At 42.3% G+C, this 26,863-nt stretch overlaps 1 protein-coding gene across 4 annotated transcripts in view; it reads left to right on the forward strand.

The window, feature by feature from the left end:
* Nucleotides 1–720: 720 nt before the first annotated feature.
* ltbp1 (latent transforming growth factor beta binding protein 1) overlaps nt 721–26,863 on the forward strand; it is a 126,236-nt gene continuing 100,093 nt past the window's right edge. For all 4 annotated transcript variants that reach the window (XM_056395071.1, XM_056395072.1, XM_056395073.1 and 1 more), the window contains exons 1-2: nt 721–1,472; nt 9,296–9,366. In XM_056395071.1, the coding sequence (XP_056251046.1) occupies nt 1,096–1,472; nt 9,296–9,366 (448 nt within the window). In that variant the 5' untranslated portion in view covers nt 721–1,095. The remainder of the gene's footprint in view (nt 1,473–9,295; nt 9,367–26,863) is intronic.

Genomic DNA, 26,863 nt, shown 5'->3' on the forward strand with positions numbered 1-26,863 from the left:
CATTGGTGAGTGGGGATAACCGTGTACAAAGTCGTGTGGAAGCATGTGTACTAAGCTTTACATTATTATGGTACTCAAAATATTTTCAAAAAGTTGGCTGGTCTACAAGTGCATGATGGGACCAAGAGGAGTGGGTGTTTGAATACAGTCTGAGAACAGAATATTGAGCACACATTGCTGACATATATAAATAAAACAAAAACGCATGTGGAGGAATGAAAGGAATGTTTGATATCTAAAGATAACAGATTCTATTGGACTTAAACTATGGACACCATTAATTATGTTGGGATAATGAGGTAGTGAAGTTGAGAACACCAGAACAGTTTAATGTCTGGAATTAAGAGGATAATTAAGTTGTGCTAACAGGCGGACACTTGATGCTCAGGCTCCAGTCTGCAGTGATCGCCACCACCTGCTGAGGTCTGATTTAACCGACACACTACACCCAGTCCGCTTTTGTGTTGTACAGTTTGCTCATTTAAGCTGGAAGTCAGTGTCAAGTAACAGAGACCTGACAGGAGAATGTGTGTGGGATGTGTGGGTGTAGGGGTGGGTCAGTCAGTGAGTCTGTGCGTGGGTGGGGGCTTCGGTATGGGTCCCCTCTCACCCTTGGGCCCCGAGAAGCTCTATGTGAACGTTCTCGGGGTTGTTGTGCAGGCTCCCCCCTCCTGACGTCACGTCTGGAGGCTGGCTGCTCGTGCTGCTGACACCGTTCACCTCCAACAGAGAAACTTTCCTGGAGTTCTCAGGCTCCTCTGACTGCGGACCGAGGCAATTACGACCCGGAGAAGCCGCAGCGGCTCGGAGACTCTGCAGGCTACAGGAAGACAGAGAGCGGGGCTGGGGAGCATTTTTACGTGACGTGACCTATTTCATTTGAAACTTTTCAAAGTGAAGCCTGTTTTTTTTTCTCTGGGTAACGCTCGCTGATTTGGTGTGTTCCCACACCGGGCTGGAGGTCGGTACCTACAGGAATATGCTCAGGAATACACCAGTTTTTGTTACTCTGAAGAAGTGAAAGGTTTTTTTTTTTACGGATTCGAATTTAAGCTGGAACCCCCTCCCAAACTTTTCTTGGTATTCGGTGTCGATATGGCTTGGATTAAATTGGGCCTTTTATTTTCGTTCGGTGTGTTTCTCTCCCCGGTGTGTGTGTCAGCGGAGCAGCAGCAGGGCCACGGCGGCTTCAGGAGGCTGTACGTGCTCCAGCCGGGGCCGTCGTCGGGTTCGGCCGGTGCGGACGGCGGGGTGCGGGTCAGCTCCATCTCGACGCGCCGCGGCGCGGTCGGGCAGCCGCACACGTACAACGTGGAGCTCACCGCCAACTTCGGCGGCCAGGTCCGGACCCGCAGGATGGGGAACCAAGCGGCTTCGGTGCCAGTGTTCAGTCAGCAGCAGCAGCAGCAGCAGGTCGTCCGGCAGAGCGGAGCGGAGCAGAGCCAGCAGAAGCAGCTCCTGAAGCTGTCCGGGTAAGAGAGTCTGGATGAGTGTCAGGACTGAGGAATGTGAGCTGGTGGGGAAATGAGAATGAACTTAATGACTTCCTGTCAGCTTTTATCACAAACCTACAGGCACCAGGCAGGTCCACTGTGTGAAAAGTGTCCGAAAAGTACACTGGACCCTGGTGTATTGTAGACTAGACTGTCCCCTCACCTTAAAGTGGGTTAAACCGTGCTGGGCTGGTCTCTCTCAGAGGAGACTACTCAAGCACACAAAATGTTCCAGTGTAACAGGGACTTGCTTCACTGACAAGGATGATTTAAGGTTTTTTGCTCACTCATTGGGCTGGTCGACCTGTTGGTGCTAGTTTAAATGAATGCTGATCATATTGTCTAATAGTATTCACCAGATGCAGTTAATTCTGAATTCAAAGACGCAGTCAGACTTAAAGAGAGATTAACTGTTTTCTGGGGCCAGTTTCACAAAGACATTTCAGACTGGTCTGTAGTGTTGGTCCACTCTTAGTTTTGCACATAGATTAGTCTGATGTTAGTCAGACTGTTTCACAAAAATAAAGACTGACTCATCTTAAGACAAAAACATTAGATCTAAATCAGGTCTAACACTAATGTTACCATGGTAACAATCAATGACACCTGCTGACCAGTAGCACCCAACAACAGAAAACAGGAAAACATGGCTTTTTGCTTTACTAACATTGTTATGGAGAAAGCAAAGAGAAGATAAAGAGTATTTAGAGACTGTGGCCGTTTTTTTCAAATCAGATTTTCTTTTCATTGTTTCACTCATCATACACTGTTGAATTCTTCCAGTAGACAAACATTTTCTGCTGGGGTAATTTACCCAGAATTCAGTCCATCTTAAGATTGTCAAGAGTTGCTTTGTCCAACAGATGAATTGAGACTCAGTCCATCGGAAGTCTGACTATTTGTTAAATCTTAGCCACAGGCAGTCTGTCTTTGTGAAACTGGCCCCAGGTCCTGCACACCCTTTGTAGACCCACACGGGTGCTTTCACTTACTCGGCCTAATTGGACCTCTCCTGTTGACTGTGTGTGTGGGTACAGACAGTGGTTCGTTGACCTGTCCCTGACTCTACTATTATTTTTGTGCCTCCAAGTGATCAGATCTGATATATTTCATGGAACTGTGAACAATCCAAAACAGATTGTTTTCATTTCAGGTCTAGGGCACTTTCACACGTGGTCCTGGATCTGATTCATGTTGCTGTCTGAATGGTCAGATAAGAAATTATTATTATTATTTTTTTTTTTAACGTGCATATCATCTGTTGTCACCACTAGGTGTTGGCACCTCACAGCCAGGTAAAAATACGCATTGAGGAGAGCAGCTTTATCTCAGCAAAAAATAATCCTGGACGCGTGTGCTAGCACAGCCATGTCATCCATGTTTATGATTTCACTATGGCACACATGAGGTATTGTTATTCTTGTATGGAAGCGCCCCACGTTCTGGTTAAATCTGTGCATGCATGGTAGTTAGGGACCTGAATGAACAGCTGTTTATTTACCAGTCTAGAAAAAACATTGAGAGTTCAGCATCAAACTAGAGCTGTCTCCAGAGGTGGAAAAGCAATGCCAATGTTGATCCTTGTTTGCTTCTATTTGTATCTCTGCACTTTGCCACCGAATGTAGTTTCTTGCTGGGAGTGGTTGTTGTCAGTGATGTTGTTGTGTTTACTGTTCAGCACCTTCGGCATGATTGATAAGAGGTTAGAACACGCCCTCTGGGCAGCGCTATGTCTTCATCCTCCCACATGTGCAAACCATAGACTTTAAATAAAGATGGACGTAGCCTCCGCGACGTCACCCACAGGTGTCTGAAGAGCGGTTTTGAAGCTGAGAGTGAGCAGCTCCACTGTCGCCATCTTGGCAGTGTCTGTCTCCCAGCTCATCCAAAAATAGACAAAGAGTATGTGGAGATGAGACTTCAGTTCATGCTGGTTTTTGGCGAATACGCTCATCCACCTGTCACTCAAAGAGGCCACACCCTCTTTTGTGTATAACTTTAAGCCTTAATAAAATGTAAACTTGTGAGTTATATAAACAGGTGTCATGAAGGAGGAAATTAGCTACAGAGACCAGAGCTGTTTTTGTACCAGGCTGTAAACATGTTTATTTCTGCTGTAAAGTTGGACATTTTAACATGGGAGTCTATGGGGACTGACTCACTGTTGGAGCCAGACTCTAGTGGCCATTAGAGGAACTGCAGGTTTTGGTTTTTCAGTGTTGGCTCCCTGAGGTTGATACTTGATGCTCGCCTTTTGAGGTATAAAGTGGTATGGACCTGGGCTAGCTGGTTAGCATGCTAACTTCAGTAGCTACAGTATCTGTGCAACACAATACAGACATCTGTGACATAACATCAGAACTTTCTTCACATTCTGTTGATAATTTTAGTTCATTTTTGAACGTTTTAAGTTAAAATACTTAAGTATAGCACCTTTAATAGGCCTTGTTCTACTTTACCTGTCAAAGTAGTAAAGTACAGGGGCTCCTAATATCATTAACAATGGCTCTATTCTAAACTATGACAGAATGATTTTGCTAGGTCCCATATAGTATAAAGGTAGATGTCCATGTGTTGTTTGATTGTAAAGCAGGTCTGGGTTCTATATTAATACTGTGAAAGTATCAAAGCCTCAGTCCACAGAGAAATGCACACGGCCTGTATTCAGAAACTGAGCCTTAAAACCAGCCGTCAGGGCTTCTGGAACTTTGTGATGTCACAACAAAGTGGTCACTGCTCTCCAGCATTGCCCATCGCAGGATTTGGTTTCTCCAAGCGTTTAACTGAAATCTGCTTGTAATCCACTCACCATATCACAGGTGCCCACCTTCCTAATGTCCCTGATGGTCTTGGATTCTGCAGCCATGCAGAATACCCAAATGTCTTGAATGTTTCAACCTAATTCAAATAGTCAGCTACACACTACATATCTTTTTAATTTGCTGACCAGTGGCTGAAGCAGCTGATTTTACAGCATTTTGTCAAAGATGTTTTAGACAGCTCAGCCCAGTTCTTTGACTGGTTTGTTAGCAGGTGCGACCAACTGGGAAACTGGGAAGGGAAAGCAACTTGCAGTGTTACTCTACAGGTCAGCAGGCTGTGTGTGGTCCAGCAGCTTGGCTTCAGCTGCTCAGTCTGTGGCCGGTCTTAACGTTTTGATGTGTGATTAGTGAGTACAGCCTGGCTGTGAACTGTTCTTATCATAATCATTACTAGGTTACACGGGCTGGAAGGATCAGGTGGTGTGTGTATACAACACACACCACATATACGTATACAACTTGTTTTGAAGTCAGATTGTTGAAAAATGGGGCCTATAACAAAAGTATCTTTTTTTTTTTTACTACAGTTTCACTTTGTAAAGAGTTGCCATATACAACAGAGGCTGCAATCTTGCTCATGTAACACTGGCAGAGTTACTTTGTGTTTTATGGCTCCTTTGACTTTTCCTTGATGCATGTTGTGTGTCACAACTGAATGTGTGGTACTTAGATATGAGAAGTGGTCAACTCATAAATGCAGTGCTGTTTCACAGCTGACTGTAAAGTGAAGTGTTTCTCACCAGGATATGAACAACCCTCCCCCATCCAGTTGGTCCAACCCCCACAAGTAAGTCTCCAAACTGTGGGAAACACTGTAGTGTTCACTCACATAACTTCATTCAGACTGAGACTGTGACGCAGATCAAATGGGTCAGTGAATATCAGCTGATCCTTCACACCCCTGTTCTCAGCTTCAGTGATGAGGGCCTGTGTTTGATCACTTAGGAGTGCTCAAAAGTACCAACTTCAGAGTAAAATACAGCGGCAATAATCGCAAAGTTTGACGTTTTTAGAGCAATACATCAGATGAATTTTGACTCTAGGTCAAGCTGTTAAGAAATAATCGTGAAAATGTAAAATTGATTGTTTCATCACCACCTTGCCGTGCCTGAGCAGTGGGTGGAATTTGGCAACATGCTGATTTAGAATTTTTTCAATTTTGCTCTTATGGTTTTTGCTGCAAAAAGACGCTTTTGTGGATGTAGCTTATAGACTGGCGACCTTTCCAGGGAGTACCCAGGATTGGCTCCAGCCACCCTGTGACCCTATAAGGAAAAGCAGTATAGCTAATTGATGGATTTTTTGAATGCATAAGTGCATTCACATTGACAAGTATGGCAACATGCAGTGCGCTGTAAGTACCTGGATGGTTCACTCAACACTGGAACACTGGACACTTCTCACCCTCAGTGGTCGCCATCTGGGCTACGTAGTGGAAGGGGAGAGACAACTAACGTATTTCCATAGAACTTTGAGTATTAACCATCTGACTATGGACCAAGCAAGTGGTGTATGATGACATGTTGCCCTTTAGGACTTTATGAACGAAAAAACAATGTTCATCACGTGTTAGTGTTGGAGATGCCCATCCAACCTCTTCATACTAGGTGCAATGATGGATAGAATAACTGTGTTAGGGTGAAGTGATGAACTTAGTCTAGGGGTTTGAGAGTGGAGGCAGATGCGTGTCTATAGTTGGGTTGTCACAATACTAGAATTTCAAACTCGATAAAATACCCAGGAAAAATACTGGATACTGGATACCATTTTCGATAGCACAGGGAGAACAAATGACCCTAACCCTTTTTTTAATTAAGATTAGAACAATACTAACTATAACAAAAATTGACAACACCATTTTTAAGTTGTCCGAGGTAGTGCAAATATATATATATGACATGCAAATGTATTCAGCTACAGCCCTGTTTATTTTCCGTGCTTCTGGTGACTTGGCACCATATTTTCTTTGCTGATCAAATAGAGTTGGTAGGGTAGGCTGCCATTGTATAGTTGCTTGTCAACTTTTCTCAGCTTCAATCTGGTCCTTTAAGAGAAATATAACACTTTTCAGACACAAATAACTGTTTCATCCTGTTAAAGAAACACTGTCTATTAACGTTACAGACGGGCAGGACTGGTGACATTTGCTCCCTAGCTTCCACATTAACGTTAATATTAACCATAGCTGCTAGCCTCTAGCTCAATGAAAACTTAACAGATAGCTAATGTGGCTATTGCCTATTTACTAATAGTTTAATGGCTAACATTAACGTGTGCTGCCGGCCAGGTAAAATAATAATGCTAAATAATTCCAAACGGCAATTTTGCTTTTTTTAATTTCAACTAAAACAGGTTGCAAATGTCCTTCAGCAGCAGCACTTGCCATGATAATTTAATTTTATGCTGGCGACGCCAGCTCAGTGTTGTGAACGTCAACTAGCGCTGCTAGTGAGGGGAGGGGCTGTGTGCCTGCCTGTCTGCAGTGCTGCTGTCTGAAGTTGTGTGTCAACCGGAGGAGGTGAAGATGCCACTGTTGGAATCGATGCAGTTGCAAATGAGTATCTAATCCGATGCTAATTTTAGTATTGATTAGTATCTGAGTATTGATTTTTTTTTGACAACCCTAGTTTATAGATGACATTTCCATAAATCTAGGAGAGACAAGAAGACTTTCCCTATGAAGCCTCTCATTACTCCTACACAATGATGTAAATTTAAAGAAGTAATATGCATTTTCCACCATATCTCTGGCACACACAGGGGGAGAGACTGAGAGTCGAGAGCAGGGTGTGTTCTATATGTCATACCTTCATCAGGTGAATGCTTTGCAGGAATGTAGTGGGAGTTCAATGTTCATGGATGAAAGACGAGATCTTGCATGACTTGAGTGGAGGTCATGTTTAAAGAGATCCGTTCTGTTGTAGAAGGTGAAGTTGTCTACGTAGCGGATGCTTCTGGTACAGGAGTTGCCCTTAATTCAGTTGTGCAGCTACTTGGTTGACTAAAATTTACATAGCCTGGGCTCATGAAATCATGAAATGATGCATGTTTGCTTGTGTTCAAAGTACTGTCCATGAGGAAGACAAAATCCTCTGATTGTTGCATCTTAAGGTCCTTGGTGCCTTGAACCACAGGAGTCAAGAGAGAAGGGTGCTGATGTAGTAGTTAGAGGGAAGAGATGTCAGATGTCCTTAACAAGGGCATCTGGGTAGGAGGAGGTGTGACTGATATGATGGACCATGAATGACCCAACAACAAGCAGGGGGGTATAGTTGGTATGACTGTCCTCAATAACAGCTTTGGTGGATGCCTCAGGGTGTCTACTGACAGAGGAGGGACGCAGCAGTGCGTCTCTTTGGGTGACAGGCAGACGGTGCAGGCATGGTCAGAAGAGCTGGCTGCGATGGCATGGAAGATTGGAGTTCGTTGATGGACTATGATATTGGTGATTGTCTCAAAGAAGCAACGACCCCATACACACCTAAAAAGCCTTTTATAAAGGTCGGCTCTACCCGTCTTTAAGACGGAGCAGAGGAGCATAATCGCTTGTTGACCAGCGGAGAGAAATGCACTTCTGGCCTGAACAGCATTGTAGTTTACGAAATTTGCTTTGCTTGGGCAATTGTGATTTTGCGGAGGCGTATGAAGAATTCATCCTTCACCCTCAGGTCAGCGACGGATGTCTTCAGTAATTTACAGTAATCTGCAAGTAGATAGGCAAACAATTCTCACAGAACAAAATCCAAAAGTTAAAACATTTTAACCCCCCCCCCCCCCCCCCCCCCCACACACACACACACACACACACACACACACACACACAGCCTGATGCTGCGTCTGCCATGCTTTACTTTTGGATAGTACTGGGCAGGTGATGAGTGGTGCCTGGCTTGACTGACTGACTTGGAGCAGGTCTCAGTGATTCCTGAGTCCTTTAGATGGCCTCTAACTTCTCACACCAGTTTCAGCACAAAAATGCGGAAATATAGGCCAAACCCTACACTGTTGTTATTTATGGTAGGGCTCCTCTCTCTCTCTCTCTCTCTCTCTCTCTCTCTCTCTCTCTCTCTCTCTCTCTCTCTCTCTCTCGTGTGAGTGGTTTATCGGTAGAAGTACACAGTGACAACTGGAGAATAACCTGTGGGTTCGTCACACTCATGTTCAAAATTCAGCCTCATTTTTTATCTTAAACTCAGGAAGTCCAAGAGTTGGTGACTCATATCCATTTGACCCACTCTCACTTATGATGATGATGATGATGATGATGATGATGGTGATGATGATGTGAGTCGTGAGTTCCCAGGTTATTCTAGCGTCCAACAGCCTGAGTCAATCATCCCTGTGGACTCTTTCCAAACCAAATTCCTGTAGTAAAACTCAGCCTGTGAGATTGAGGTTGGCTCTGAGAGGGTAACAGACCTCCCCCAATAAACACTACACCTCAGTAACCTCAGCATCATAGAGAATTCCTGTGTCCCCAGTCATATTCTGTATCACCAGGCCAAACCACATCTCATGAGCTCTGTGTTCGGGACGGCGTTCAAGTCTGGAAAATATCCGGTGAGAATTGGTGGAGCCCTGCAGATTGCTGCCAAAAATCAGATAACTACGGCGGAACATTGAGGTGATGACGTGACTTGCCTCAAACCCCGTGAACCCTGTGGACACGAGTTGAAACCACTGTAGGTGTCAGAGCTCAGATGAAATATGACGTGTCCTGAATGTTACCTCTGATTTATTCAGGAACAGCCTGCTGTGTAAAGGTCAGACATAAAGACCAGTGACAGCCCAGCAAGAGCTGCAAACAGAGCTGATGTTGTCAGGCATCTAACGTACAGTCTGATGAAACAAAATGTTTCCAAAGGTAAAAGACTGTTAAGTGAAAGTTGCGAGTTTGGTTTGGATCTTCAAACAAACCCTGTGTTTGTCACTGTGTGAATCTTTGTGTGTCTGCATGTTTCATCTGATGTCTGTTTGCAGGGTGAACGTCTGTGGAGGGCAGTGCTGCCATGGATGGAGTAAAGCTCAGGGGTCGCAGCGCTGCACTAAACGTAAGTTCACACAACGCAACAACTCCAGTCTACACATCACAATGATGGCTGTCAGCCAGAGAACTCCAAGCGCCCAGACCATTTTCTGTCCAGTGCTGGACGACAGCTTTCAGACTTTTGTTGTAGGTTGACTTGATACTGAACACTCTTCTCTTTAAACTGTATTACTTTTATATATTAATTAAAAATAATATTTATTATTTATTATTTATATTATTACAAATAACAATATTTCTTGCATCATTTTCCATTACGTTGTATAGAAATTTCTAAAATATTGTTTATCATGAAAATGGAAAATTGAATAAAGGAAATAGAAAAGAAGAATTTAAGTTCATCTATGTAGTGAACAGTCTACTTGGGCCTTGCCAGGACAGTGTAAATCTAATTGTCATAAATGTTAATTGATTTTGATGTGGAACACCAGTGTGAACTTCAGCCTGCTCAGTGTTCCTTCTCCTGATCTCCTGGTTTTACATCTGCATCCCTCCATGTTTCAGTTACATGTAGGGAGGGGAAATGTCTATGCCAGTGATTGGCAGCTGGTGACCCACAGGCCATAACTGGCCCGCCAGATCATTTTGATAATCAGATTTTTATGCCTCTGTGCTGACAACAGCCGGAGGCATATTATTTTTGAGTTGTCCGTCCGTCCTTCTCATTCTCGTGGACATGATATTTCACCTTGGCAGAACTTCTTCAAATTTGGCACAAACATTCACTTGGACTCAAAGATGAACTGATTAGATTTTGGTGGTCAAAGGTCAACACCTTTTAGCCATTACTCAGTACTTCACAGCATTATGACAAAACTTCACACAAATGGTTCATATTTTCTATGACTCTGGATAAACAGGATGTAACCTGAAACTATTCTGAGTGCAGACAACCACCAGGAGGTGATTCTAGTTTTTTAATCTTATAATATCGGATTGACAGTCCCACATTCAGTTATAATGTCCACACAGAGAATTTCCCCCCAGATGCTTATTATACTTTTATCCATGTTGAGTTTTTTTTTCAGCAATACTTTATTTCAAGCTATTACCAGCTTTTATTCTGAAAAGTTTTGGCAGGAAGTTCCAAAGGTTCTGTTGCTTGTTTGGCAAACCGCTGAAATAGCTGACATACAATGAAAAAAATACCAAATCAGTAAATCAGTCATATGTATAATATGTGACTATGGGCCACAGCTCCACATGTAGCAGTAACAAGGAAAATTCCAGTTGCATTTTTGTCAGTCAATTTCTTGAATTAGATTATATTAGATTATAATTAGATTATACTTGATTATGTTCTCTTGATCATGAGCCATCTAATGGATTAGAAAATTGGCCCGAGGCTAAACTTACTTGCCAAACCCCTGGTCTATACAGTCGGCTTTGGGCTTTTTTGTCCAGGACATCATATCCTCTCATTTTATTTTTTCCTCCAGAGCTGTGTCTGCCTTGACCTGCCACCTGAGTGTGCCTCATCAAACTTGTGCCCATCATCATATAAGATACAAGTTGCAATCAAATGGAGTGTGGACTTTGATACGAAAGACCAGGGTTTAATGTCGTGTTCTTGGTTAGGTTTAGGTCAGAAAAACATTTTAAATTCAAAAATTCTGTTTTCTCTTTGTAATTATAGGGAATTGAGTCTAGATTGATGAGGCAAATTCTTCTTTTTGATTTTAAGGCTGCAACATAACATGTTAAAATACAGCTGCAAGCAGCAATGTGGGGGCCAAGCAGCCCAGCCGGCCAGAGTTGCCATGGAAACATGATAAGTCATTATGTCAAGGGCATGGTTGTCAGCACTCACAGTAAGTTTCATGTCAGTAAATTAAACGTTTTGCAGCTTTGCCGCCAATTTTGATTGGCTCTGATGGACAAACACTTCTGCAAATCCAAAAGCCAACAAAGACGTTTTGTCAGAGTTGGTATGAAGAACATCTGAATCAGTGTTGGTATAGATCAGACTCTGGAATTTTGATTTCAAGGCAAACACATTAACAGTTACGAGGCAAAACATATCCAAGAGGTCAAAGGGCACCAGATTTCTTAATCTGACCTCACTTCTGTTTGGCGGCTTTGGTGCCATTTTTGATCGGTTGTGATGGACGAACACTTTGGAAAATCAAATATCTATATGATAAGTTTTGCAAGGCTTGGTCTGAATATTATCTGTGCCAACTTTAGTGAAGATTTGTCCGAAAAGTAGCAAAAACACCCACAAGTCCATAGTAGCAGCCACATCAATTAAATTGACCTGATAAAGTTGCCATGTCTCAACCATGGATCCTTATGGCAAATGCATCAACAGTTTAAAGGAAAAATGCTAATTTATTGTAGTGCCCCCTAAAAGTGAAAGGGCACCAGATTTCTTGAGCTACTTCCTGATTGGGTCCTGAGTCCATATACAAAGTTTAGTTCCTCCGAGCCGTCGACAGCCAGAACCAGAGGATGTCATCCATCCCATTGTTTTGACGGAACTTTTTCAAATTTGGCACAATCATTCACTTGGACTCAAGGACGAACTGATTATATTTTGGTGATCATAGGTCAAAGGTCAAGCCAGTTTGACCTCACAAAACATTTTTTAGCCAATACTCAGGACTTCACAGCAATTATGACAAAATTTCACACAAATGGTTCATATTTTCTATGACTCTGGATAAACGGATGTAACCTGAAACTAGTCTGAGAAGCGGAGGGATTCACCGCGAGGCGGTAATTCTAGTTATATATGAAAGCATTGCTGAGATGTGACCTCATTCATTGGACACAGTTTGTCAGAGGAGTAACGAAAAAATACTTTTACATAAAAACCAAAGTGGCAGAAAATCCAATATGGTGGAAATTGAACTCGGTCTGATCCAAGAAATCCAATGGTCCCTCAGTTTTTGAAAATTGGGCAAAGTTTCATATAAACCCACCTCCAACTTTGACCTGTTGGTTGTCCTAGAGAAGTCGAGGCACAGACATGAAACTTGGTAAAAAAGCATCATGAGGGTGTCTCCAGTCAGTGTGCCAGATTTTAAAACTTTTTACCACACGGCTCTTGGGGCTGCTATAAAATCCCATGGCAGATGAAGATGAAAAGGTAGAAACACAGTAGGAGCCTCTGCAGCTCTGATAAGGTCTTTTTCTGGATGCACTGTATTTCTGATAAACTTGATAAGCTGTTGTTCCCACAAAATGCCCTTCACTTCGAAAACTAATGATAAACTGTCTAAGATTTGAGCGTTCATTGAAACACAGGGTCTTTGCTCATTTACAGTGGGGTTTTCATTGTGGTCACTGGTTCTTGGATCCAGTTTTAATAGCAGCCTGGATATAAATTAAGAAGTTAAATTAAGAAACAACAACAAATGCAAGAACTTAATTACTGGAGGTGAAATGAGTCGCTAGTGTTTATGTATAGTTAGAAAATATACCATAACCCCTGCAAATAGGTGACTATTTACTGTGCTTTCTTCTGTCAACATCTCGTCTCTCCAGCCTGTCTGCTGTCAGACTGTATGCCCCTATTTGATCTGCTGTGTGTCATAGTGTTTTATTTCTTATCTCATGACTTCACATCTTTCACACACACAAATAGGATTTGTACAAATCAATGTACAAGCAGACCCACGTGCATTTTTGTTCCTTCATACACATGTTCATGGTTAAGAAAATATTGATAGGTGTTGTCTTAGTTGTTGTTGTGTGCATGTACATAAGTTAAGATCAGATCTGTGCAATCTTTATGAATGAGGCCCAATGTCTGGACAGCTGCCTGCCAAGTCATGAGAAGTCTGTTATTATAGCGTCTGACTGGCACGAGCGCGTGTCTCAGAGTGAAAGAAAAACAGACTTGAAATGGATTATACCTCTTAGCCCGCTCCCTGGCCCAGATCACTTTCTTATTTGCAGCGTCTTGCCAACTTGTTGTTGAAGAAGTAAACAACTTTGCTGGGCCCATCTGTGGGAGTACATAGAGGGGGGGACTGCTGATGTTCTTCGGAGAGCACCAGCAGTTGGTGTCTGTGTTTAATGGATCTCACATCGCCTGGCTCTGTCACTCTCCAACCTTTAAAATGCACCAAAGGGCGCCACCTTTGATATGTGAAAAATATGAAAAACCGGGACACGCAGATTTTCTTTTTTTTTGGGGATGTGTGCGGCAGTTGCTTGGTAATAAGGTAAACTATTGTTTTCTGCTACCAATCTAAAGTATAGGCATCGTCATTGTTGTACCTGCTTTCATACGTTCATGGACAGAGGATTGGACATAACCAGGAAGAAAACAGATTAGCAGTAGAAGGAAACAAATGAGGTTTTACTTGAAACTTTGAAATTCCAAATTAAAAGTGCATCTGCACAAATACAGGGACAATTTAAAGAATATTTATTTTCCAGGACAGTTGCACAAAAAAGAGAACAATCCCAGTAGGGGTGGGCGATATGACGATATTAGATCGTGAAGGATTACAACGTGAAGACGATCTTTCAAACTGCAGCAGCACATTCTATAAATCGCAGTTCTATGCTGATGCACCGACGCACCAGACGTATTGACGTCGTCAACCTGACCGACCAATCATAGCGAATTACGGGCAGTGACGCGCTTTCCTACCCGCCTCCTTGTTTGTGTGTGTAGCGGTAGCACATGGAGAGCGATGGCTGAAAGCCAAACGGAGTTGGTCGCTAAAAAAAATTCCACCTCAATTATATGGAATTGGTTTGGATTTTCTGCAACTGATCAAGTGCAAGCAAATGTAATTTGCAAAGTTTGCACAGAAACCGTTCGTACGTCGGGTGGTAACACGACGAACCTGTTTAAATCACCTGAAGAGGAAGCACCCCAAGCAGCATGCTGAGAGCCAATCAGCTAACAGATAATTCAGGTTATACACATTGCAGTTTGATATTTTTTGTTCAAAACTGTTGCACTAAAAGAGATAACCACAGTCACTTTAGTTTGTACTTTTGCGTTTCAATAAGCTATTTAATGTTTTGATAAATAAATCCTGTTTAAATGACTGTCAGTAATGTCTTTGATTGATATTTTACTTTCTGTTACTACTTTTGCAAGAGTGCACTTTATTAGAATGTTGTTGTTTACCTTAAACTTTACGTTGTTTGCACATGCAGGCAAAACTGCCACTATTTGAAATAAAATCTGTTAAGAAAGGTTCTTTGGTCTAAATTGTCTGTTTTTCTTTTTCCAATTTAAGATTGTGATAAAATCGAAATCGTGATTTTATTTTTAAAAAATCGTGATATGATATTTTTACCATACCGCCCACCCCTAAATCCCGGGAAAACCAGGACGAGTGGCAACCCAAAGACTGAAGCAACTAGAAAGTGCAGGTGGTGCTATCCACTTGGTAGCATGCTAGTCCCAATCACTCCCAGTAGCTCTCTGAGCTAGTTAGCTTTCTATCTTTGAGTTTGGAAGCTCGTTAGCTTGATCAAGGCAATAAATTCACACAGCTTAACACAGTCCATCTGTAAACCTTCACTCAAGCAACACATCTAATGGGTTCAATAGTTTCCTCTCTTCCCTCATGTTTTCTGTTCGTCACTGTTGCAGCTTCATATCAAAAGTTCAACAACTGCACTTGATGTGAAAGATAAGTGCAGATTTTCAGATCTTGGTGCAGAGCGAGAGAGAAAGAGCTCTGATGATAGTGGATCACCGAGATCATCCTCCATCACCACAACCCTATAGTGCACATACAATAAAAAATATGCTCAAACCAGTCTTGAGAAGTTAAATATTAAAATTTTGTGAATGGGCCTTTTATATAAGCACCACATTACCTCATTAATTTGTACTTTGTTCGTGCACATTTGTGCAAGCAAAACAATCACACAACTGTACATTAGTGCGTCATTATATCTACTTTATAAATGTCAAAGAGGAACAAACTTAGACTTAACTGGTGATCGTCCTGAAGGTGTACACCTATCCTGTCAAATAATAATCAAATAATATTGGAATTTTCATATGAGTCTGAAGGACTGGCTCAAGTTTAACTTTATATATGATCATATATAAACTGAATAGAAATAGTGTTTTCTTTGTTGAGGGATTTCGTCCTTGGGAATTTATTATTACAGCTATCTGGGCCTCCACAGCCTTTCAACTCTCCAAAGCTCCTAGTTAATTAACACATACACTACATTACAGGGTCAATATAAACATGAATAACCCCGTCTTATGATTGTAATGTTCAAGCACGTATGGGTCCAGGGTCATGTGCTTGTGCACACATGCACAACAGCACTGCTGCTGAAGAAAATCCTGAAAGAGTTTTCCTCTCGGGGTGTGTGGGCTTGTTCTCAGAGACGTGGTGAGGAGCTCATATCTCAGGCAGGAGTTTGGAATAAAAAAAACTCCTAATTCAGTCTGACCAGGATTCCTCCTGGGCGGGACTCTGGGCAGACTCAGAACATGCTGAAGGGATTACATAAACTATCTGGCCTGGGAAAGCCTTTAGGATCCTCCAGCCAGAGCTGTAGTGTGTATCTGGCCTACCTTGCTTTGCCTCCTGTCATAGTGACCCATACCCGGATAAGTTGTGGAAACTGATAGTGACAGGGGTCAGGGAGGGTGAGTGAGATCCATCTGTTGGTCTGTCCAACCCTCTGCTCTGTGAGATGCAGTTAAAAGCTCCAGCTATTTTTCTGGGAGCAAAAACTGTGTGGGTACTGTGATTTTTTTTCTTCATTTTTCATTTTTGACCCAGCACCTGTTGAAGAGGTTTTCTTTAATTTGATATCTTTTTTTGGGGTGGGATTCTTTCCCATGATTCCATTGATGTCAGGAGTCCATTCAGCTGGGACTTAACATCCCATTCTCTCTGCAGCAGTGGAAAACAGCAGTATATACAGGTCATCTCAAACTGTGCAGTTGGGACATGTAGCAATACACTGGCTTGACCTTTTGCCTTTTCTTTGATGACTTCCACAGGAAGTGAATGAACAGCTGACCTGATTTTGTTGTTGGCTCTGCCTCACACATCACCACAGGAACAACTGAGTCACCATGTATGAAGCAGGTTGGCAGTTCCGCACATACTCCACGAACCTAACCATGACAAGCTGATAATGTTGCTGTAATCCAGTGTTGCCAACAGCAAGCTAAATCTGGGGCATGTTCTGTGTTGCGTCAAACATATTACACTTTCCAATGTCTTCATCATGGCTTAACCTGTTAAGACTTGGTGAGACGTTTAAACGCTTCTCCCTTTCGTTCTGAAGACACGTAACTGATGAAATGGATTGGGATTTGCTGAAATTCGTGTCAGAAAGGTGAAATCCATTACGGGAAATGTATTTTGTTTGTTTTTTCTGCGGTTTTAGCAGCAAAAAAGTTTTTAAAGGTCCATATAGTATAAAGCTAGATGTCAATGTGTTGTTTGATTATAAAGCAGGTCTGGGTTCTATATTAATACTGTGAAAGAATCAAAGCCTCAGTCCACAGAGAAATGCACACAGCCTGTATTCAGAAACTGAGCCTTAAAACCAGCCGTCAGGACTTCTGGAACTTTGTGATGTCACAACAAAGCGGTCACTAAGCCCTGCCCACCTGGACCCACCATCCAACCAGGCAGCATTTGGTTTCTCTGAGTTTTTACCTGAAATCTGCTATATTTTTATTGGATCACTCAGAAACCACTCAGCCAATCAGAAGAGAGGCTCAGATCCTCCTCACTTCTGATTGGCTCACCGACCTGTACTACAGCTCCAGAGAGAAGCCTGAGAGAGGAGATGTAAAACTAGATAGAGATGGTTTTTGGTTCTTAAAACCACTGGCACTAAAACATTTTTTTATTCTCCAGATGATTTACAATAACAGTCAAAGGTTTAAGCTTAGTGAACGTCAGTTCAAAACCCTCACATTTAGGAGGTTGTTTAAACAGTGGTGAGGTTTCAGAAGGAGCCTGAGGTCTTAAGGAGGCTTCAAAGACACAGCTAGTCACAGATAAATCAGCAACCTATTTATATTGAATACCATGTTATTGCTGCAGAAGTCAAGATAATTAACCTAATGTTATTAAACCTGGTCAGTCAGGAATGTACCTTGTGTCCTTCCATGACCCAAATAAATAAGACAGAAATATACAGAGATACACTCACCCAGCACTTTATTGGGAATTTATTATTGATGCAGTTATCCAATCAGCCAATCACGTGGCAGCAGTGTACACTATATACTATAACTCCTGCAGATCCAGGTGAGGAGCTTCAGTTACTGCTCAGTGAGTGTATGGTGGACCCTTATTGCTGTAGAGCAGAGTGTGAATTACTGTATGAAATAACAATCTGGGGGGGTCAACTATTTCTCCAGGGTGAAAGGGAATCCAGTACAATGCAGGCACATGCATCAGTGAACTGAGTTGTTGGGCACACATGTATTTTAATATTGTTCAATGACCCAACAGGTAAACCTCCTGAATTCCTGAGTGAAAACAAATAAACTAATGTTAAAAGCAAAAGACTAAACCACCACAACCAATGAAATAATAAAGACTGTGTCCGAAATCACTCACTACTTCCTATAGTCCACTGTATAGGGAGATTGCCATTTTGCAGTGCTGTCTGAAGGTATAGTGAGAATTATTATACCCTATATTTTGGACTCATAGTATCCCACAATGCATCGTGAAAAGTAGTGTGCAACCAATGGTCACTAACTAAGTAATATATACCATCATGCATTGCACTTGTGTCCTTGAGTGCCAAGAAAGGCGCCTTTAAATAAAATGTATTATTATTATTATTATAATTACTTGTAGTGTCCGGAAGTGTTTTTTCATTTTACTGATGAGCTCATGACAAAGTCCTCTACATACACCTCCCTGGATAGTGAGTAGAGAGGAGTGAAGGAGTGAGTGATTTCGGACACAACCATACTCTATATTGATGTCAGAACATCAACACCAACATCAACACAGTATATCTACACCAACTATTCCAGTCACTGCTCATGACTGATCACCAGTGTTTGCTAACATTAGATCATATATGACATTTTATATTGGTAATGAAATGACACGCTAACACTGGAAACAAACAAACATTAGTTAGCTAAACTGTAATTTAAGACTAAAGTTAAAAATTAATTAATTATTAAACAAGCTAGATAGTTACTACTGCTAATACTGCTACTTACATTTACCTACAGTGTCTGTGTGACTCACAGGAGTAGACATTTGAGGACAGATCCACTGATGGAGTGAGGCAGGGAGATGAGATGTTAGTGTTGGAGGAAAACAAGGCCAGGTCCGGGCCAGAGACTAAGTCTAGACCTCTTCATCAACACTTAACTTTCTACAAAACTGCACTTTTACTGAAGTCAAAAAAGATTAGAAAAGGAAGTCACTGGAGATGATTAGAGTCCAATGCAATAGAATTTATTCTTTCACAAGAACAAAAGCGAGACCAGATCCAGATCCAAACTAAAGACAGAGAGCCTGTGCACAATCATATATAATTCCATCTTAGGTGGATTCTCCATCTATTTTCTAAAGTAAACCTATCACCGCCTTGGGAACAATGGTGTCCAGCCCCGTGTGGAATTCCCCAAACCAGGCATGCCAGGGTAGCGTAGTAGGACCAGGTGTCCAGAACCCTCTCGTCCACCCTACCTAAGACTCCTGTGCCAAGGCGTTTAGTAGGACCAGGCATCCAAAAGGCTCCCCTCTACCCTAAACCTAAGGCCCTCGTCTATCCTCAATCTGGGCCTCCCTACGGCTGCTACTCCAACACCATTTTTTAACTTTATTTCCTCCAGGTTCCGTTCTATAACAATCTTACCTGAGTAAAGCTGGTTACAAATCTAACCTCAGTTGTGAGCATAGCTATTCCATTGGATTATTTAAGTTTAACATTCAGTATATTTATAATGCTAATGCATAGTATACTTCAGTGAGAATTTACTACAACATTAGAAATGGTACAGTCCACTTTAGGGATGTCACAAGATTCTTCCAGACATGAGTATGGGAAATATATTGTAATATTAACTATTAGAGGTAAGAAGAATATATAAATGTTTCAACCCCCCAAACGGTTGATTTTGCCTTTTTTTGGGGGTCATAGTTTTAATCAGGAGGGCCAGACCCCCCCCCCCCACCCCCACCCCCCAATCCCACCCATAATTTGAATCCTGCTGTAGAGCACAGATTGTTTTTGTTTTCGTCTTTTCCTGGCAGCAACATGTGATTCAGCTACACAAACTGATCTGATTCAGGAGAGATGATCAGGAGACATTCCAGCTCCTCCTCCAGACTGGGTGAAGTCAGGCGTTGGTGGATTGTTGCATTGCAAGGCAGTATAGTGCTTTGTCAAATCGCCTGATCTGAACACATCTCGATGATCTCACAAACAATACGTCTTTGTAAATCTGAATTGTGCAGTTTGCTTTCCTGAACGAACAAACGGATTCCTCTACAAGAGAGGGCCATAGCATTAGTACTAAGTTTATTTGACATCACAGATGCTCTGAGTGAATCCTGAGGATTGGCTCATCCAGGCATGTTTTAGTGGATCATTTTTAACTAAAACTGATCAAATTCTGATCCTTTCATCACTGCATGCCACAGTGTTTTGTTCAGCTTGGCTGCTAATGTGGCAGCTCTGATCTTCCTCACTACAGCCTGCAGTGAAGCATTTCTCTGTATATGTGAATGTGAATGTGAAAAAGGATTTGAGGTGCACAGGTGTGAGTACTGACATCCAGGCTGGCAAAATGCATGAATTTGCTTAAAGTCTAACTCTCCTCAGTGTGAAACAGTAGAGTACAAACTTTCAGGTGGCAGCTTCTCTCCTTTATCAACACTCATTAATTAGGCAAGGCAAATGTATTTGTATAGCACATTATCATACACAGAGGGCTTCAATGTGCTTAACATAAACATAAGAAGTATCTTAAAAGCAAGAAAAGCATAAAAATAGAAGTATAAAGCGTATAAGCAATTGATCCTTAAGTGATTGGGTTAAAAACCCTGGTATACAAAGCCATTTGTTTTTATACATCCACAGCGGCAGCAGTCAGAGCCGTAGGCATATTGTTTTCAGGTTGTCTGTCTGTTAGTACGTACGTACATCCGAGACATTGATATCTCAGTAACGCCTTGATGGAACTTTTTCAAATTTGGTACAAACATTCACTTGGACTAAAGGATGAACTAATTAGATTTTGGTGGTCAAAGGTCAAGGTCACGGTGACATCACAAAACGCTTTTTAGCCGTTACTCAAGACAAACACAGCAGTGACTAAATGATTAAATTTCACGCAAATGGTTCATATTTTATATGACTCTGGATAAACATCTTCTCTCAATGTGTTTTGACTATGGGAACACCTGACAGCTGGCTGACTCAGGTAATTTGCTGCTGGTTATTGTGTCCATCAGCAGCCCTGTCACCCGAGGGCTGCTGAATGCAGGCCAACAGTAAATGTTCATCAGTTCACAGGGCAAGGGAGGAGTCAAGTCGATTAAGCCATGACTGTCTCTGGGTATTGTGTCTACATGATGCCCACACTCACCCTTAACCAGCACTGCAGACATCAGCTCTCTGAATTAGTTTCTAATAATAGAATGATTTCCTGCATTGAGAGCTCGTAGCTCACCGCAGGTAGTGATGTCATGTCGTCCTCAGCACTGGTCACTCTCATTGTCAACAGGAGAGGAGGATTTTCTCTGATACGATCTCACAACCTGTTGTTGTTTCCTTAGTCTCATATTAACTGCTTTTTCTTTGTGGTAATGAAAGGTTACAATGGCTGCTAAGATAGAGGAGAAAGACAGAAAATATAACATTCAACATGAAGCTACAAGATGCAAGAAGCAAATACAAAAACTATGTAAACTATGACATCTTTTCTTCATTCCACCTTATCTATTCACAGGAGAGATCCATCCTTCACTCCCCTGCACATGTAGAGTCAGTTCAGCTCTGTGTGTGACTCATGTTTCACCTCCGACCTCATGTTTTAACATCTTTGTTCTTCGCTGGGGTTGTGAAAACCACACAGTCTTGGTCATAGCTCAGTTATGAAATCCAGTGGAGCAGAGTTTCTCTCCTGCTGGGCTGTTGACAGCGAGTATAACAGCCGCCCCACCTCGTGCTTCCATCACCTTTTTCCAAGTTAGTTTTGTTGACAGCCTGTCACAGTGTGATGAAGGGGCAAAAGGTGAAGTGAGTCAACACACAAAGTGTGAACTCTAGGGTTAACTCTTCTCCACTGATGGGGGACAGCCGTTGTGAGTACAGTGTTATCACTGATAGAGCAGCAGATAAATGCAATAATGTTTAAAATGTGGATATAAGCACCAGAATTGGTACGTTTCTCCCTCTGGAGGCATTCATTTGAAAAATCCCATTAGCTAATTGAAATTTCAAAATTTCAAGATGGCCGTCATTTCTGTCATAGGAAACATATTTTACCACAGAATCTTACCCATGAGACAGATTGAAATGATTTTGTAATGTAATCCTGTTTTAGACTATGAGGATGTCAAATTCACAACTCTCACATTTGTGCCATGTGTAATATGTAATGTGAAAAATGCATAAAACACAATGTATTTGTAAACCATTTATTGTGAATGATGGATCAAACGTTCTGTAAGAGTCGACAGTCTACTTGTTAACTTGTCTTAACATTAGCTCAGTAGGCTAACTCACTAGTGTTAGGCTAGCTTTTTTGCGAGTAATATTTTTTTGTGACTAATATACTTTCATTTGATTGCACTAAATTTCTCCTTCCACATTGTTAAAATGTTTGATCTGACACCTGGATTATTCATATGAGAAAATGGTGGATGTATTTATTGCAAAAAATAACATTTCCTTGCCAGAAATGTCAGCCATCTTTAATTTTTGAGTAGCTAATGTGTTTTATCAAAAGAGTAATACCCAAAGAGGACTAGGGGCTGTCACTTTTTATTCGAAATTCGAACATGAAGTAGTTTGCCTTGTGATCCAGCAAAGGCCGTTCTGACAGCTTGACCTATTGCATGCCTCTGCTAGCTTACCATCCCACTGAGCCAGCGGACGCAGCACCGACGTCAATCAACGAAAATAATGATGTGTTGTGGAGTTTTAAGGGAGCGGGTGTGAGTGCACGGAGGAGGGGGGCGCCTTTGAATTAGTTTGAATGAATTGTGGGTCATTTCAAACTTGTTCGATCTTGATTTTTTTAAAAAGTGACAGCCCTAGTATCCACATTTGAAATATTTTCCTGAAGCATGCAGTTACCTGCTGCACTCTGAGAGAACTGATGGGCAGAGCTAAGAAAATTAAGTTGGAGGTTCCTGCAATGGGATATTGGAGGTGATACTGCGATGCACAGAAGAAATTAGGTGGGAGTTGCGGGAGCCCAAAAGCAAGAATTTGAAAACACAACACAATAACACAACTCATCAAGTAAGTTCATGGCTGACCTTTAAATGAATATTTTCACACCACTGGTCAGTCACCTTGTTAGTCAGTTTAAACTACTGCTGTATTCTGACTATAGGGAGGTGTGTCTATGTGTGCATGCACACGTGCATGTGTGTTAGCATGCTGTGTGTGCAGCATCCTCTGTTTTCTGATTTTTGCTGTGGTATTGAATTTGGTATAGAGAATCATGGAATTTAAAGGTTTTGGTACAGACTACCAAAACCCGGGGAAAGTGTCGTCCATATGTAGATATTACAGGAACATGACGTTAGCGGCCTGTTGCCTGTCCAGTCCATCTGAACGGATGTAAACACACGTTAATGGAGTTGCTTTCTTTATGTGAAGTGGTTGTTTACCTTGTGATGAATAAAGCACTTGAGTCACAGTGGATTCAGTGAAGTATGTAGAATAATCAGGATGTTTAATCATCATCTCTGGCCAGTGGAAAGATAAAAGCATCTCTGGCCCAGAGGATCAGTGAGATCCTCAGCAGAGTCTTATCAGAGCTGATCTGAGCTCTGAGGGCCAGCAGTGACTCACATGATGTGGAATTCAATACCTCATATATCCATGTCATATCTTCCCACAGCTACCTGCTTCTGAATTCAGGGAACATCTGTCCCAGACTCATGCAAGGTCAAACACACTGTTGCAGTTACACATGAAGTCTGAGCAATTTTCTCCATTTTGGAGTTTTAAGGCATCAAGGCAGCGACACAAAGGAAATCATTATACTTCCCCACCACCCGCTCCCACACACACACCCAGAGTATTTTTTAACTCCTTCAGACCCTTTGCAGACAGAGGTGTGGGTGTGGCGGGGCTTCCTGAGCACCAGGCCCAGCACAGGCTGATCAAAAGGGTCCAGGGCATCAGCATGACCGATCTACTTCCTGTCCCCAGCTAACAAATAAATTACCATCACTTAGTGTGTCACCCCTGTCGCAGCACAGAGCGCTCATGTAGATCACCTCAGCCTCAGAGCAGGAGAGAAAACTATTCACAGAACAGATGGCAGCTCAGTCCCAGGCCAGAGAGGGGTGGGGGGTGGAGGAGGGAGGATGAAAACTATTTACTCTAGTCGGAAAAGAAAGCAGAGAGAGCTTTGCTCAAAGTGGAAAATTAACTGTGGGGTTGTGTCAGAACGCTAACACAACTCAGCTCCAGGGGGGGAAAGACAGCAATGAGGTCACTTTTGAGGTAATCACTGTGTGGGGGAGGAGAGAGGGGTGGGGGGGGGGATATGGGTGTAACTACACCGATCTTACATGTTGAAAGAAGAGGCTGGGACACAGGCTGCTAATGTCCTGAAATATGAGCATTGCCATACTGTTATAGTTACAGATGTGTTAACGATGCTTAACTGATTCAGTTTGAATGTTTTCAGGCAGAGGGAAGGAGGTGGTGGCAACAACATGTAGAGGATTTTTGTGGACTCACTTCTGTGGGGAACTTAACGTGCTTCTGTTGGCAGAGCGTCTTGACAGGGTCAGACTCACACTGCACTACAACAGTCATGTGGTGTTTATAGTCATGAGACACAAGTAGATGATGCAAATACTAAAAATTAAGTCTGTTAACGAACTGTCTCCATAGCAACTGATGGAACTTTCTTACTTTGTAACTTTGGTAGATTTTCTCTGACAGAACTGAGAGAACTTTTGAATAAATAATATATATTAATAAGAAAGGGGGGGGGGGTCCAGTTCTTGCATTTTTGTACAGTACAGCATCAATGACACCTAAGCACTTATCTATCATAATCTGTGCGACCCCATGTCAAGTTTGTTATGTATTAGTCTATTGCGTGGTTTTCTCAACGTTAGTTTAGCTGATCGTGAACTTGAGGTTGTCATTGCAACATATCAGACCTCTGCATGTCTTCTCACTGTCCTGTTCACTGTCCCACATTGGAGAAGCCATCAGAGGACTCAGGTACAGGTGCTGATTTCTCAAGGGTGTAGATTGTGAAGAGAGGTTGTGCTGGTAACAGTTCCTGAAGGTTCCCAGTACTCGGCAGTGACCCATGTGGCCATGTGGTCTGGTCGTACTGATGTCGGGGTGGACAGACATTGTTAGTTTCCTGTGAAACGTCTGTGTCTGGATGCTGCATGAGGAGAACAGCACTCTCTGAGTCTCAGGGTGCGTCAAACTAACTGGGTTGTAAACAAGCATCAACCTCCAGGCCCAAAAACTGAAGCCAACACTGAAAACTGCAGTTCCTCTAATGGCCACTAGAGTCTGGCTCCAATAGTGAGTCAATCCCCATAGACTCCCATTTTAAAATGTCCAACTTTACAGCAGAAATAAACGTGTTTACAGCCGATCATGATCGGCAGATTTTCATTAAAAATAGGTGATCGGTAGATGGGAATTAATGCTTCTAGTCACCACTCACCTTAAAACCGATTACCTGTGTTTAGTACTCTGGTGTCTGCAGCTTAGATAAGCACAGTGTGCTGTGTTGTGTAGTCCCGCCTCCCACCTTGTTCACTGTGCCGGTGTGCGACAGGCCACCAAAACTCGGCCGTGTGGAACTTTCCCAGTGATTGACACTGATATACTGTACACCATCTGCAATGCATGCCACAGATGATTGGTTATGGCTGTGGATCGGCCAATCTCACTCATAGATGATCGGTATTGCCGGCAAAAATACGTGATCTGTTTACATTTTATCAACACTTTTAAGTTCTGCATAATTGTGGGAATGGCCTCTTTGAGCGACAGGTGGGCGAGTGTATGCTTGCCATAAACTAGCATGCACCAAAGTCCCAGCTCCACACATGACCCTCCTCTTTGACAATTTTTGGATTAGCTGGGAGTTAGGGGCGGAGTCAGACACTGCCAAGATGGTGACGGTGGAGCAGCGCACTATGAGCTTCAAAACCGCTCTTCAGAAACCTGTGGGTGGAGTCACAGAGGCTACGTCCATCTTTATTTACAGTCTGTAAATTGTATAACATGCACAGCAGAAGCCAAAGTGTTTATACTTGTTGCTAATGGACACACTGAAAGGCGGAGCAAAAAGCGCACTGTCATTTAGGGCGGGGCGATGGGAATTGCACAGAACATGTTTGGACAAAGCACGCAAGACTTCAAGGTTTATGTATAATAAGGATCAGATCTGAACAGACTGGACCAGACCTGATCTTTAATAGAGGACTCAGGTCGTTGGTGGAGGGACTAACTTCTCCATGGGCCAGCAGATGTTTTTCATCAGTCACTTCATTTCCCCTTCATTAATCATTTTCATAAATCTCAAAGCCACTGATTAGACCAATAAGCTTAGTGGACACACACACGCACACACTCTTGCACAGCGATCTTTGTGGGGTCCCATCACTGATATAATGCATTCCCTAACCCTGACCCTAACCTCAACCATCACTACTGAACCTAACCCGAAAACCAAGTCTTAACCATCAAACAGCCATTTAAACGAGTAGGGTCCAGCACCACTAACAAACAAACAAACAAACAAACACACACACACACACACACACACACACACACACACACACACACACACACACACACAGCTCAGTCCCAGGCCAGAGAGGTGTGGGTTATCTGCTATCTAACGTCCTGTGTTATGGTTGAACCAAACATATCTGTGCATGTATGTACACGTGTGCGCAGGAGCAGAGTAAACCTCAGGCCTCCTCCCCCCATCATCGACCTGCAGAGAACAGAGCTGTGTGTAATTACAGGCTCTTTGCTGCAGATGTACTAAAACCTGCACACACACACACACATATATATGATCATGAGTTTATACTTGCCTCTACTAAATAAGTATTTAACACCTGGACCGGTTCATCGGTTATTTACCAAATAAATGACTTGTCACTAAGTTCTTTGTAAAACAGCTGGTGGTGTGTATACAAATATATATATAGTGTGTGTGTGTGTGTATATATATATATATATATATATATATATATATCGTATGTTGATGAACAAATTATTCAAGTTAGCTCACAGCCCAGCACCCTGCAGCTCGATTGGCATCGCCAGAGAACACCAGAATTGTCATTTCCACTGCTGGCGCCCTGTTCTCTTCA

Source organism: Seriola aureovittata, chromosome 14 (genome assembly GCF_021018895.1).
Source record: "Seriola aureovittata isolate HTS-2021-v1 ecotype China chromosome 14, ASM2101889v1, whole genome shotgun sequence".
NCBI classification, from domain to species: domain Eukaryota; kingdom Metazoa; phylum Chordata; class Actinopteri; order Carangiformes; family Carangidae; genus Seriola; species Seriola aureovittata.